Raw genomic sequence first — 14,325 nt, forward strand, 5'->3', positions numbered from 1 at the left:
GGCTTTGGGGGTTTCCAAAAAAAGTTGATTTTTTTTACTTTTCACCCAAAAGTATTTCATAAATTACTTTTAACCCAAAACTATTTGTTTTTTTACTTTTAACCCAAAACTTTTTATATTTTGCAATCTATCCTCACAACTTTTTTTTACTTTCAACTTGGTCCTTTATAGTTTTCATTCTCCACAAATTTTTCGCTTTATGCTTGGTTCTAAATTTTGTAACTTAACACATCGCAACGTGCGTCTTTGGTTTAACTTTTTACGTTTCGTTCTAAATTTTGCGAGTTAACATGATGCAACGTGGGTGTGTGGGTGAACGTTTTTACATCGTCTATTTTTCATCGTTTGACAGGTTTAACATAACATGCGGGTCCTAGATCTACTTAGTCATAACTAAAGAATCCCCGCCGCATTGCGGCGGGTCTCAATCCTAGTTACCTATAAAAAACAAACAAAATATATAAAGTGTTAACATAATAATAAACAAAAAAAATTAAACTTTAAAACTAATAAAGTAAAAAACCTACTGTTAAAAAAAATAAAACTTAAAGTAAAAAACCTACTGTTAACAAAAAAAAAATAAAACTTAAAAAAAAAAACAAACTGTTGGTTTTTTAAAACTTTAAACTTTAAAAAATTTAAACTTTAAAACTTTAAAAAATTTAAACTTTAAAAAATGTAAACTTTAAAAAAATACGAACCTTTTGTCGGGTTGTCAGAAGTGCCAATGAAAGCCTTGGCTAAGGCTTCTTCTTCGATTGGTGTCCACTTAGTCGCCTTCGGTTTCGACGGTTGATCACCCACCACTTGCTTGCCTTTGTTTCGTTTTCCTTTCCCTTTAGGCGGTTGGGTTTCGGGAACAATCTCCACATCGTCTTCGGGTTCGGATTGGGTCGGGATCGGTTGAGGTTGAACGGGTGGTGTGGGGATCGGTTGAGGTTGAACGAGGGGGAAGTTCCAAGCACCCCGCATCATCATTTGTTGAAGGGCTTGATTTTGGGAGATTTGAGCGAATTGATTTGGCGAGTGTTGGAATGAAGCAAACGCATTCGATGAATATTGCGAGAATTGGTTCGGTTCTAGCGTCGGATAATATCCCGAAACCGAGAAAACATTAGGTTGGGTCGGATTGTTGGGATTATTCGGGTTGTTCGGAGTGTTCGGGTTGTCCGGGTTGTTGAACGGATCCATGAAAAAGTGTAAAAAGGTTTATAGTGGAAGAATGTTTATAAAATAGTGGAAGAAGGTTTATAAAAATTATGTGAGAGAGAGATGAAATTTTGGGGTTAATTTGGTGTTTGAAAGTGAAAATGGAAGGTAAATATATATATTTAAAAGTTGTGACCGTTTGGAATTATTCAAAATTTGGAAATTTTTTTTATTAAATGGTCGAATTTTTTAATGATGGGCCCCACTTTTTGGACCATCTCAAACGGGAAGAAGAGACGGAGAGGCCGGGACGCGGGGGGGGGGGGGGGGGGGCGCGGCATGGTGTAGCTTCCGTCGCCGGACCTCGACGGTGTGGGGACGTCCCCCATACCGTGTAGCCTTAGAAAAATATTTATCAAAATGGTTACTTTCCTTTATCTCTTTTATTGTTATTAAATACTTGTTTATCTCTCTCTTAATCTAATTAGATAAAGCCTAAATTAAATTAATGGTACCTAAATAAAATATAATAGTTTATTTAAAAAACTTACATTTTTGTAATATACTTTTTTATTTCACGTTTTTTTAAACAATGTATCTGAGCTTTTAATTTGTAATAAAAAAAAGTACCCTAAGTTTAAATGTAAATATTCATGTATTTATGTATAGTATAGATTAAATAATTATACATTAAACTAAAAAATAAATAAATTTGATAAGTGAATCGAACAACCACTACATCACTGAATTAAAAAGCAAAATTATAAAAACGTCAAAGCAAAAGAACGTTGGACAACAATTTACGTAAGATAAAAAATATTATTTACGATTTATAAAAACACAACTTTATTAAATAAAAGCCAAACTAAATACGTGAATATTTACATTTAAACTTAGGGTATTTTTTTATTTCAAATTAAAAGCTGATAAAAACACAAGTTTATTAAATAAAAGCCAAACTAAATACATGAATATTTACATTTAAACTTAGGGTATTTTTTATTTCAACTTAAAAGCTGAGATATACTGTTTAAAAAAATGTGAAATAAAAAAATATATTACAAAAATGTAAGTTTTTTGAATAAATTATTATATTTTATTTAGATACCATTCATCCAATTAGATTAAGAGAGAGATAAATAAGTATTTAATAAAATAAAAGAGATAAAGGAAAGTACCCATTTTGGTAAATATTTTTCTAAGTACCCAAAAAGGTAAATACTTTTTGTAACTATACTAGTTTAGGAAAAAACTCAAGTAGAGGATTTAACATTTACTAAAATTATATTATACTTTAAGGGTGCGGGGGGCACCCTCGGTGACCCCATGTGGGGACCAAATCCACCGAAGAGGGGCGGTGCCGCCATTCAATCGGGGACCAAAACCGGGGACCAAAATCGGGGACCAAAATCGGGGGAAAGGCACCGAAGAGTGGAGGAGAGAGAAGGTGGGCCCCCATTCAATCAACCAATGAATTTTTTTTTAATAAAAAAACAAGTCACCTAAGAGGGGAGTGTCGCCATCAAATTGGGGTGTGAGGGGAGTTTAAGAGGGGAGTTGACGTGGCATAACCTGATTGGGTGCGCGTAAGAGAGGGGACTCCCCTCTTAGGGAAGTGCCCCGCTCACCCTAACCCATGATCTTATGATCTAGTGATATAGTACTTTTCTTTATAAACAGGGTCGGGCCGTCTCCGAAAATGAAAAAAAAAATTGGTCCCGTGCTAGATAAAAATTTTGGTCCTATTCGCAAAACCCTTGATTGGGTGTTCCAAAAAATTCCTGCATTGATGATGATGATATCATGGTTAACCCTCAATTTCACCCTTAAACAAAACCCTTTACGTCGATGATGATGATCGTCTGGTCTGGTCACACAGCGTCACAGCGAACACAGCGTCTGATGGTCTTCTTTTCCCGCACAGTCACACAATGCCCAGCGCCCTCTAATGGGTTTGATTTGAAATATGTTTGTTTATTAACCTGAGCCTATTAAACTGTTATACTAAGGCAGACCCATTTCAATTGGGTTTATTCATTTCTTGTGCACACACCCATACACTAGTTCATTTAAACACAGGCCCATTTAAACTTAATAAACAGGCCTTGTAACAATTAAACACAGGCCTAATAGTTTTAGGGTTCTTGCACTGGAAATCGTTCCAGGAAGGAGTAATATGAAATATCGGCCAACTGAAGAATCTATTTGTCTTGTTGATTGGGTAAAAGCGCTTTGACTGAAATTACAGTTTTATATTATCCTACCCACAAATCCCAGTTAACTCACAATCTTATTATCATTATATTTCTTCCATTCTTAAGGTTGTTTATCTAAAACAAAAGGGGGAGTTTGGTGGACTTGGTGGATCCAAGATTGAATCCAAGAAATATAATGATTTCAACAAAAGGAGAGTTTGATGGACTTGGTGCATCCAAGAATAGTTCATTAACACAGGCCCATTTAAACTTAATAAACAGGCCCTGTAACATTTAAACACAGGCCAAATAATTTTTTTTATAAAAACATAGAGAATTTTTTTAATATATATATATATATATATATATATAAATATATAGAAAAAGTATTTCGTACAATACGGCTTAACGTACTTCACGTACAACAACGTGCGTGATTTGTTCTATAACATGCGTGATTAATGTTTTCTATATGCATGATTATTGTGTTCCAACATGCGTGATTTTGGATTTTTGAGTTATAACGTGCGTGATTTTAAAATGAACGTGCGTAATTACCCGTCGTACGTGATGTACGTTAAGCTGTAATGTACGTTAACCTTCCTCTTATATGTTGGAAATTTAGATGGTGTGAATGGATATTAATTTAGTGAAATTATAATTTAGTAAAATTATAATTATTTACTAGACTCTTCATATGGGTGATAAACTCTTAAGTAGAGTTTTTATGTCAATTTATTAGTTTTTATTAAAGTTTATGTCTCTAATAAAGTGAGACTTTTAGTAGAGTTTTTATGTCAAATTATTAGTTTTTATTAGAGTTTATTTCTCTAATAAAATCTATAATAAATCGAGACTCTTCTCTACCTCATATCTCTTGTATGCAAAGTAGGTTATGTGCCTAACTTGATAAAGCAATTACAAGTAGAGAATTGAAAGTGGAAATTTAGAAGGAAAAAATTATAAGAGTTCTTGGAGATACTTGAAGACCCATGTATTGGGTACTTAGAGAGATATGTTTTCTCTATTCGATTTCATCATCTTCATATCATTCTTTCCAAAAGATCTAACACTATAATTTTATCTGGTGTAACCTTGGGCGCGTAGCCATCTCCGGCAGTACATACTGCTTCGGCTGTTGTACCCTAGGAGACAGACGCGTCGTTTTTAGTAGAGGGGCGAAATCTGTTTTAAGGGAAGCGTGTTCGAACACGTGCCTCAACCAAATTCATCAATGTTTTAGTGTGCTCTTTGTTGCAGTCAAGGAGTAATTTTTAAGACTCAAGGTGATGAATACTCGAGTCTAGGATGCTATCAAATACGCGTGAAGGACCCACCAGAGATGCGGCTTGAATCAAGATTGGTATATAAAATTATATTTTATATTCTTTTTAATTAGTTATTGCAACCAGTATTGTACTATCGTATTTCCTACGAAGAACGAGAGTCTCGTTATTATATATTTTGTAATTATATTTTATAAAAAAAGTGAACCTAGTTCCTACAAACTTAAAACAGATTTCATGAGATTGTTGCTACAATCTTAAAACCTTATTTATAAGGATTTGGGTTCACAAAATGATTTATAATAAAAAAGAAATATTTTTAAAGATTATGATCTTATAAATATTTTCTTTTGGGAAATATGTATTTGGTACAACTTGTTGTGTTTGGATTTTTGAGATTGATATACAATCTTAAATCCTATACCGTGGTACAAAACGAATAGTTTTGGTTCAACCGTTTGGTTTTGAAACGATTTTAGGAATCGTTTATTTTCTAACTTTTGTGTTAGATCAGGTTTATTAGTGTAAACCATACGTTTTTTGTAAACGTTAAATTTTCTAACATGTGTGTTAGATCGGAATTATTGATGTAAACCATACGTTTTATGTAAACGTTAAATTATCTTAAGTAGAGTTTTTTATGTCTTTAAATAAGAGTTTTATGTTACTTGATTAGAGTTTTATATCTCTAATTAAGTCTCTATTTAAAGTAGACTCTTCATCCACCCATGGATTGATATGAACAAATAAGTCTTATAATGATTTTTGTAATCATTTGTCTTCTAACATGTGTGTTAGAAACGTTCATGAAACGCGTTAGTTTGGAAGCAATTTTTTAATTGTTTAGTTTGTAACGTGTGTATTAGAAATGACTTATTTATTTGAATCATATATGTGTTTTTAGCAAGTCGAATTAACATTTTGTGGAAATGTTAATATTTCTAACGTGCGCGTTAGAATTTCTTTCATTTTAACATGATTGTTAAAAATGGTTAAAATACAGATGCTTTGAAATGTTTTATGTAAACATTTTATATAAGTAATTTGTTGTAGCATTGATTTTAATGCTTTGTATGACTTAAAAATAAAAGGTCATGCATTGAAGTTGATGTTTGATTGGCTTCAAAAATTAAATCACCATAAAGTGATGGTGTAGTTGTGTGGGATTTATCACCAACTTTAATTTGTGATTTCTAAATCCATTTGAGTGAAATTTTAATTACTAATTAAACTCTTCATATGGTGAAACTCTTGAGTAGAGTTTTAATGATGACATTTGATGAGTTTTATTAGAGTTTAAATCTATGATTATTGAGACTCTTAACTCCTCATATGGTAAAACTCTTGAGTAGAGTTTTAATGATGACATTTGATGAGTTTTATTAGAGTTTAAATCTATGATTATTGAGACTCTTAACTCCTCATATAGTGAAACTCTTGAGTAGAGTTTTAATGATGACATTTGATGAGTTTTGTTAGAGTTTAAGTCTATAATTATTGAGACTCTTAACTCTTCATGTGGTGAAACTCATGAGTAGAGTTTTATTGATGGCATTTGATGAATTTTATTAGAGTTTAAGTCTATAATTATTGAGACTCTTAACTCTTCATGTGGTGAAACTATTGAGTAGAGTTTTATTGATGACATTTGATGAATTTTATTAAAGTTTAAGTCTATAATTATTGAGACTCTTAACTCTTCATGTGGTGAAACTCTTGAATAGAGTTTTATTGATGACATTTGATGAGTTTTAATGATGACATTTAATGCTCTAATTTGGTCATGTTTTGTATATATAAATTGACTTATATTTTTTAACACGTGTGTTAGAAAAAATGTGTATCACGAATATGAGGTTAGAGATTGTTCATAATGAACAAAAATGTTTTATAAAAACATTTAATTGCCTATGTGTGCATTAAAGATGATGAGAAATAGTTTATTTTATAAACTATATCTTTGGAAAACGTTTTATGTAAACGTTCGATTCTATAATGTGCTTTTTATAACATTTTTTTTCTAACATGCGTGTTAGAAAATGTTATTTGGTGAAAAAAAACTTGGTGTTGTTGTGAACAAATTTAATTGTTCAAGTTTACTACTTAAATGTAGTATTTGTAACAACTTGGTATTGTTTTGAGCATAATTGTCCAAGTTTAAAATTTAAAGATGAAATGGGGAACTTGTACTTACAAGTGCATGGAGTCTTGTTGAGGGAGTACCTCAAGACATGCCATGTGACGATATTGTTGAGAAGATTTCGGTCAAATTATAAAGTGTTGAAGATAAAAGAACTTTGCTATTTGATGTCTACATATTGTCTATGCTTCCGTTTAAATTTCAAAAGTGATTGGCACTTATGATTTAGTTTCCAATGTATTTTTTTGTTTTGTGTTCAATATCTTCGGATAACACATGCAATTTTTTACAAAGAAATAAATCACTAATGGTTGTGACGTATAAATTATTTTGTGGAAAATAGTTATAACGTCGGTTATACATTGTTTAAAAGAATATGGTTTTAAACGGATGGTACCTGAAAATACTTGGACATAAACAACTTGAGAGTTGTTACATTGACTAAAAGTTAAAAACGAAACATCAAATGTATAACCACATCATGAGTGAGTAATGAAAGAACGTAGTGAGTGTATTGAGATGAAATACACTAACGACATTCATGTCGACATACTTCATTAGAAGTTATTGGAAAATTCACAAGTGTGAATTCTAACATATCAAAGTAAAAGTACTATATGTTATTGTATGCCTTTAATAAATCTTGCGAAATTTATAAGTAGATGCGTCTACCACTTGATTATTGTTAGATCTATATGGAGATTTTACCTTCATTTAGGAGAGCATCCTAAATATACATATCTCCTAACGAATAACAATAGATGTGTGCAAATCACTTATGGAAAATTATGAATTCCATGTTGTTGAGTGTCGATCTAGTTGACTCTATCTCACATATAATAGTGATTGTAGATAAGAAACATTCATCTTGATGGTGATGAATGTGTTCACCAAGTGACTTGGATTAAGACTTATGTTTAAGTACTTATGAGTCAATGGTAGAATGTTAGAGATCAAAGGTAAACAAGTTATGTTCTTTAAATGAATGATGAAATTTAGCTATGTGCTATATACAATAATTTGTGAGACCTTCCTAAATATTGATGTTTTAGGATTATGAATAAGTCTCATTATTTTGTCTTAACAAGGGATGAATGTTGCAAATTGATATTATGATATCCTTAGGGCTGTGAAGAATCAGAATGATGCATCTTCTGTTCACATGCTAAAGTATTGTAGTCTAAAGCATGCTAGACTAGTACTTGGTTAATTATGGGTCTTGACGGAAACTAATTAACTCTAAACATTCAAATGTGTGTGAACACAAAAAGAATTTGTGTATAGACAAAATTAAGGGAGATTTTTTCATTCATTATAAGGAAAAGACATGTAACTTTTGAAGAGTTTGTTCGAAAAGCTAATGAGGAGAACTCATTGTCTAGGCTTATTCTAGATGTTAAAATTAGAATTATTCTAAGTTGGTGACAAACTTATGACAATGGCATGTGTTGCTTTGGTCAGCTCAGAAGCTTATGTAAGCTAATGCAATATGAGTTGAATTCACTGATACAATGAGGTTGATCTTGTTCAATCATATGTGTATAAATGTCGTCATAAGTGAAGTTACATAAATGTTGATCAAATGGCAAGAAATGTGGGGGAGGATCCATTTAGAAACAACCCTATAAGGGTATGTAGAAATGGTTTTCATTACCCCATGTGGATGCTGTCCTATAACACTTAAATGTGGGGGTGTCTTGCATTTGTATCATAAAAGTTTGGCAATAAGGATTTTGTAATCCAATCTAACATTGCAAATAGACGACTATGTGGAGGACACAAAGGTCGTAGTACATAATGGAGATGTGTTTGCCTTAAATGACAAGTGTATCTTACAAAGATATATATTATAACCAGATTCAGATGGCCACTGAGGTTATAGTCTTAGAAGTTGACAATAGGCAAAATTAACTTACGAGTTAAGAACACATCATGACAACTGATCTCAAATACGCAAAGTTATTTGTTAATGTTATGGATCCAACAACCTAAGGGTTTATTAGAGATCAGGTTGTGGAATGAGACTAAAGCCCATGGAAAAAGGGTATGTGAAGGACACCTAACTTAGTTGACTGGAGATCCCAAGATCTAAGTTCAATAGGACAACTAACTCATATGCCTAAAGGTGGTCACTGTGGGGGCATAAATGATATGCATAAGCTAGTATATATATGGCTATACATACCCCCAAAGTATAAAATGGTGTTTAAATACGTCCTAGTCTATTCCTATGATATTCAATGACAAAGAGTGAGGCTAAGCATAATATGTGGTAAATGATTTGGATAAATCACCATAACCACAATGCTTTTAATGATCTAAGGAGAATCACCTATGTTAGAGAGAAGTGGGGTCGCTTCGAATGGAATTGAGGTCACAATTCCAAGAGCTCTCGCAGAACCAGGAAAGTGTTCCACGACCATTATTGGACACGACTATGAGGAGATGACCCGGCTAGGGAGAGTATTGTGTGAAGTGTATTGTCGTCTACACAAACGGCAGACGAGTTCAAAGACATCGAGATCTACTCAGAGCTAGTGGGCTAAGTGCATTTCATGAGCGAAGGTTCAAAGGGTAACCCCTACCTATCGTATGCAAAACTCAACTGTTGAGGTTCCATTGGAAACTTTGTGTGTTTAAAACGATCTCTATTCATCTTGGGGATTGTTGGAAATTTAGATGTTGTAAATGGATATTAACTTAGTGAAATTATAATTTAGTAAAATTATAATTATTTACTAGGCTTTCATATGGGTGATAAACTCTTAAATAGAGTTTTTATGTCAATTTATTAGTTTTTATTAGAGTTTATGTCTCTAATAAAATCTCTAATAAAGTGAGACTTTTAGTAGAGTTTTTATGTCAATTTATTAGTTTTTATTAGAGTTTATTTCTCTAATAAAATCTCTAATAAATTGAGACTCTTCTCTACCTCATATCTCTTGTATGCAAAGTAGGTTATGTGCCTAACTTGATAAAGCAATTACAAGTAGAGAATTGAAAGTGGAAATTTAGAAGGAAAAAATTAGAAGAGTTCTTGGAGATACTTGAAGACCCATGTGTTTGGTACTTAGAGAGAGATGTTTTCTCTATTCGATTTCATCATCTTCGTATCATTCTTTCCACAAGTTCTAACACTATAATTTTATCTGGTGTAACCTCGGGCACGTGGCCATCTCCGGCAGTACATACTGCTTCGGCTGTTGTACCCTGGGAGACAAACGCGTCGTCTTTAGTAGAGGCGCAAAATCTGTTTTAAGGGAAGCGTGTTCGAACACGTGCCTCAACCAAATTCGTCAATGTTTTAGTATGCTCTTTGTTGCAGTCAAGGAGTAATGTTCAAGACTCAAGGTGATGAATACTCGAGTCTAGGATGCTATCAAATGCGCGTGAAAGGCCCACCAGAGATGCGGCTTGAATCAAGATTGGTATATAAAATTATATTTTATATTCTTTTTATTTAGTTATTGCAACCAGTATTGTACTATGGTATTTCCTATGAAGAACGAGTGTCTCGTTATTATATATTTTGTAATTATATTTTATAAAAAAGTGAACCTAGTTCCTACATTATATAAAAAGAAATTTTTGGGCCCTATATTGGTTTGGGCCCTGTGCACAGGCTCATTCTGCACTGACCATAGACGGCCCTGTTTATAAAAGTTCAGGGAATTCAAATCCTTATAAGGTATGCTGCAGTTGATGCTTCATGATATCCATATCACATTCATGTCATCATCTTCCTCTCCATTCCCATCAATGAGAATAACGTTCATACTTCATGAATGAGAGAGAGTTGGAGAGAAAGCAGGTGTTCGAAAGTTTGAGCTGTCTGTGTACCACAAATGCCTACAATGAATTAAGATGGTCTTATGTAGCGTATATCATAATTAAAAAGAACTAATTTGAATTTTCTTTAATGTCCTTTTCTATTGCGAAGTCAACAATTGATCAGATCACTTTTACTCTAAAATATTTATAAACAAATTATACTACATCTTAAAGTGTCACACCCCGATATTTCCACGTATTACCGGTGGGGAGTATCGTGACGTAGTTGATATCATCATAGTCAAACAACACAATTTAAATGCACAGCGGAAGCAAAAGATAGATACATTTCAACCGAATAAGAATGTAATATTAAGTATTACAAAATGGCTGAAAAGATCCACAGGAGGATTAAATAAAAAGGAAACTTTGTTCAACAGATTTAAAGGCATCTGAGCTTGCAAGACTCTTTATTTATGCTAAGAGAGGCCAGCCTATTCCAATTAGTACCTGCACTTAGCCATTTTTGGGAAAATATGTCAGTTTACACTGTTAATACAATTTAACTGGCTCATTTTGAAAATGTTTAAGAAAATTGATTTGAATGCACATGGCACAAAACTTTTTATAACTTGGGATAATTATTTATATATAAACTTGTAAAAGAATTACATGTTTCTTATACGTTCAGTAGCCTGGGTTGACACCGGGTTAAAGATTAATAGACACACCATATGATATAGTCCCGCGGCGAGTTATTCTCGAAACCGACGGTTATACCTTATTGTTTATATATGCACAGGCGGGTGTATGCCTACACCCCGTGCTTAGGTCGTGGCCATTTCTATGAATGATGCCAAGGATATCCGAGACATGGTCATTAACCCCCCCCCCCCCAAAGGTTTTAAGCAAACAAAACAATTTAAACGGGTCATATCAATAAATTAGCCTTCATATGATCAAAGATTCAATGCCCGACCAAGCGGTATTTTATATGCCGTACCCCAAGCCCGTATAAGGGAAAATAAGTTAAAAGTATTTACCTGAGCAAGTATAAATCACAAACAGCAAATGCAAGTAGCTTTTATCAGGTCTCCTAATCTAGAACAAAGGTTTTTAATAACCTATTAGATTACTAACGGGTCTTTAATTAAGCCTAAACTTAGACCGGTTAGTTTTAAAGGAAGATACGGTTCAAAACGCACGATTAAGCGAAGACCGGAATAGAATGTGATTTAGACCCGACAAGTTTGAAGACATGTATAATATGGGTAAACTAAACACATTCTGGATTTTGAGACAAAAATGATAAGGTTTGACCCGTTTCGGTCAATTTATGCAAACTAGTTACATAAACCGAACCGAACGCGAAATATGCGTAACGGGTAACCATAATAGTCATATACAGGTTTCCTAAGTTAATATGCCTTAAATATATTGTGACATCAGTAAGATATCTTCTATTATGCCCAAAACGAATTTAAACACAAACTATGCCCCGTAGGGGCATTTTGGTCATTTTAAAGGTTATAAAAGAGTTTAAATATTAATCTGAGTTATTGGTCTGATATAATCAGTAAAAATACCTAATTTAATAAGTTATAACAGTAGGGTATTACATATATGTGAAATTTATCATTTATAACTAACTATGCACCATAGGGGCATTTTGGTAATTTCACATAAGCATAAAAAATCAAAACTGGAAATCTGAGTTTAAAACTTTTGCTTACTGTTAAAATATAAAAATTTACTGAAAATATCAGTAGGTATCAAGTCTTATATATTTAAAATAGTTTTTATACATACTATGCGCTTAAAACGCGTAAAAAGGCGGTTTTAAGCGATTTCTGAGATTTTAAAGAAAAGCTGATATTTTTATCATTCCAAAAAGCTTAAAATATTTTATTTATCATATAGAATCAGTAGCAAAAGGTTTGGGGTCAAAATGTTTTCTAAAACTCATTTTATAAGCCAAAAGGGGCAAAACCGACAATTACCGAATCAAGCTTAGAACCCTATGTTATGCTTAGCCTAAAAATAAATAAAAATCTTCAAAAATCCCAAAATATTATTTTACAACAGTGGGTAAAAAGTTAGGTATCAAAAATTGGGTTAATTATGCCGTTTAATTAATAAAAAGCTTAGAACCCTATACGCTAATTATGCCGTTTAATTAATAAAAAGCTTTTCATTTACGCTAATGAGCATAACTCCTAATCTGGACCTCAAACTGATGTCAAATTTTAGGGACAAGTCTATAAATTAGTAATGAAGGTTTCTATTCTTTTATATTTTCAAAAATCACGTTTTAAGGTCATATGGGCATAATAGTCAACATTTAAGCATTTAACGGAAACATGCATATGAATCGGATAACTAATGAACCAAGTTGTATAATCACAGAGGGTTATACTAACATGAAACCTGGTCCTAATAAAGCTCTAAGGCATTTCTAAACTATGCTCTAATGGGTCAGAACTGAAAGTCAAAGCAAAAGTCAACTTTTGTGACTTTCGGTTCCGAACCGAGCTTAAACTGAAAATTGTCAGGTTAAACATGTTTAGACATGTTCTTACATTAATTACCAAGTTATATTAGTGATAAAATAGGTTGCATGGCTTCTACATTATTAATTATGCATTTATTTGAAAATTAGCTTTCTGTTGACTTTTTAAGATTAAGTTTGACCCGACAATTGACCTAGTTAGAGTGGAAATCAGAGAGTGCCCTTTTAAGGGTTTATTGCCCACATAATTACCAACTCATAGGTACTTTCAATTCGAGATTTGACTGGACAAATTATGATTAATTACGAAGTCAAAATTTAATTACGACGGTTTGACTTTAGGCTAATAAACTAAGTAAAACTGAATTAAGGAAGGTTAAGGAAGCTTACAATAGTCTTATGCACGACTAATGACTTCAAGAAAATGTCCCTGAGCTCCAGCAATCTCTAGAAATGAGTTTGTGAAAGTTTTCAAGTGAGTGTGTGAAGTGCTGCAACTAAGGAGCTTCTTATATAGGGATTTTGATTCAACTAGATCATGCCAAGCAAGTCTACAGGTGTAATGTGATGCTTACAGGTGCCCCCTATGCATGAAATACCATTGGGGCATCCCCTGGTATGTAAAACAAGTGATTTGAGTTGGTTAACAGGCCTGAACTGGTAGCTGTGCATGTTTTCTGCGCTGTAGACTGCTAGGCGGCCCGCGTACGGACCCTTAAGGTCTTACGCGGCCGGTATGAGGGCCGGGAACAAGTTAAACAAGTTTCATTTATTACATTTTGGCCCCTGATCCTTTTCAAACGTGGTTTTAACTTTATTTCTTGCATTTTCAACCATCTAACTTGACTTTTAAGGGCTCCAAGACATAACTTAAACATTGTTGTTGGGATTGAACCCTACCAGAGGAACAGATAATTAAAGCCAAAACTGGATCAGGTCAGTGGATCCAGAATAAGCAGATGTTATGCATACAAGTCTCTCCCCTTGAAAGTGGTTTCAACATCTGATGACCTCCTATCTACTGATCATACAAACTGCTGACCTACAACTACCGATCAAGTCAAAGACTGATGAAGAACTAAAGCCCTGCTGCTCAATCTACTGCCTCAAGTCAAGCACTGCTGATCATGACAAGTACTGCTGGGTTCACGGCAGTGGAAGGATGCAGCAGTAGTTTTGTTTACTTTATGTAATGAATTATAATAACAGTAGTTAGTATAGCAGAGGTTGTATAGATCATAGGTTAGAGTTTGTTAGGAGGTTAGATGTCACTTT

At 33.3% G+C, this 14,325-nt stretch overlaps 1 protein-coding gene across 1 annotated transcript; it reads right to left on the reverse strand.

The window, feature by feature from the left end:
• Positions 1-545: 545 nt before the first annotated feature.
• On the reverse strand, positions 546-1,191 carry LOC110907075 (sporozoite surface protein 2-like). Its single transcript, XM_022152107.1, has 2 exons — positions 702-1,191; positions 546-559 (listed from the first exon to the last, which is right to left on the reverse strand). The coding sequence occupies exons 1-2, from the start codon at positions 1,189-1,191 to the stop codon at positions 546-548; spliced, it is 504 nt and encodes a 167-aa protein (XP_022007799.1).
• Positions 1,192-14,325: the final 13,134 nt, after the last annotated feature.

Source organism: Helianthus annuus, chromosome 14, assembly GCF_002127325.2.
Source record: "Helianthus annuus cultivar XRQ/B chromosome 14, HanXRQr2.0-SUNRISE, whole genome shotgun sequence".
NCBI classification, from domain to species: Eukaryota; Viridiplantae; Streptophyta; class Magnoliopsida; order Asterales; family Asteraceae; genus Helianthus; species Helianthus annuus.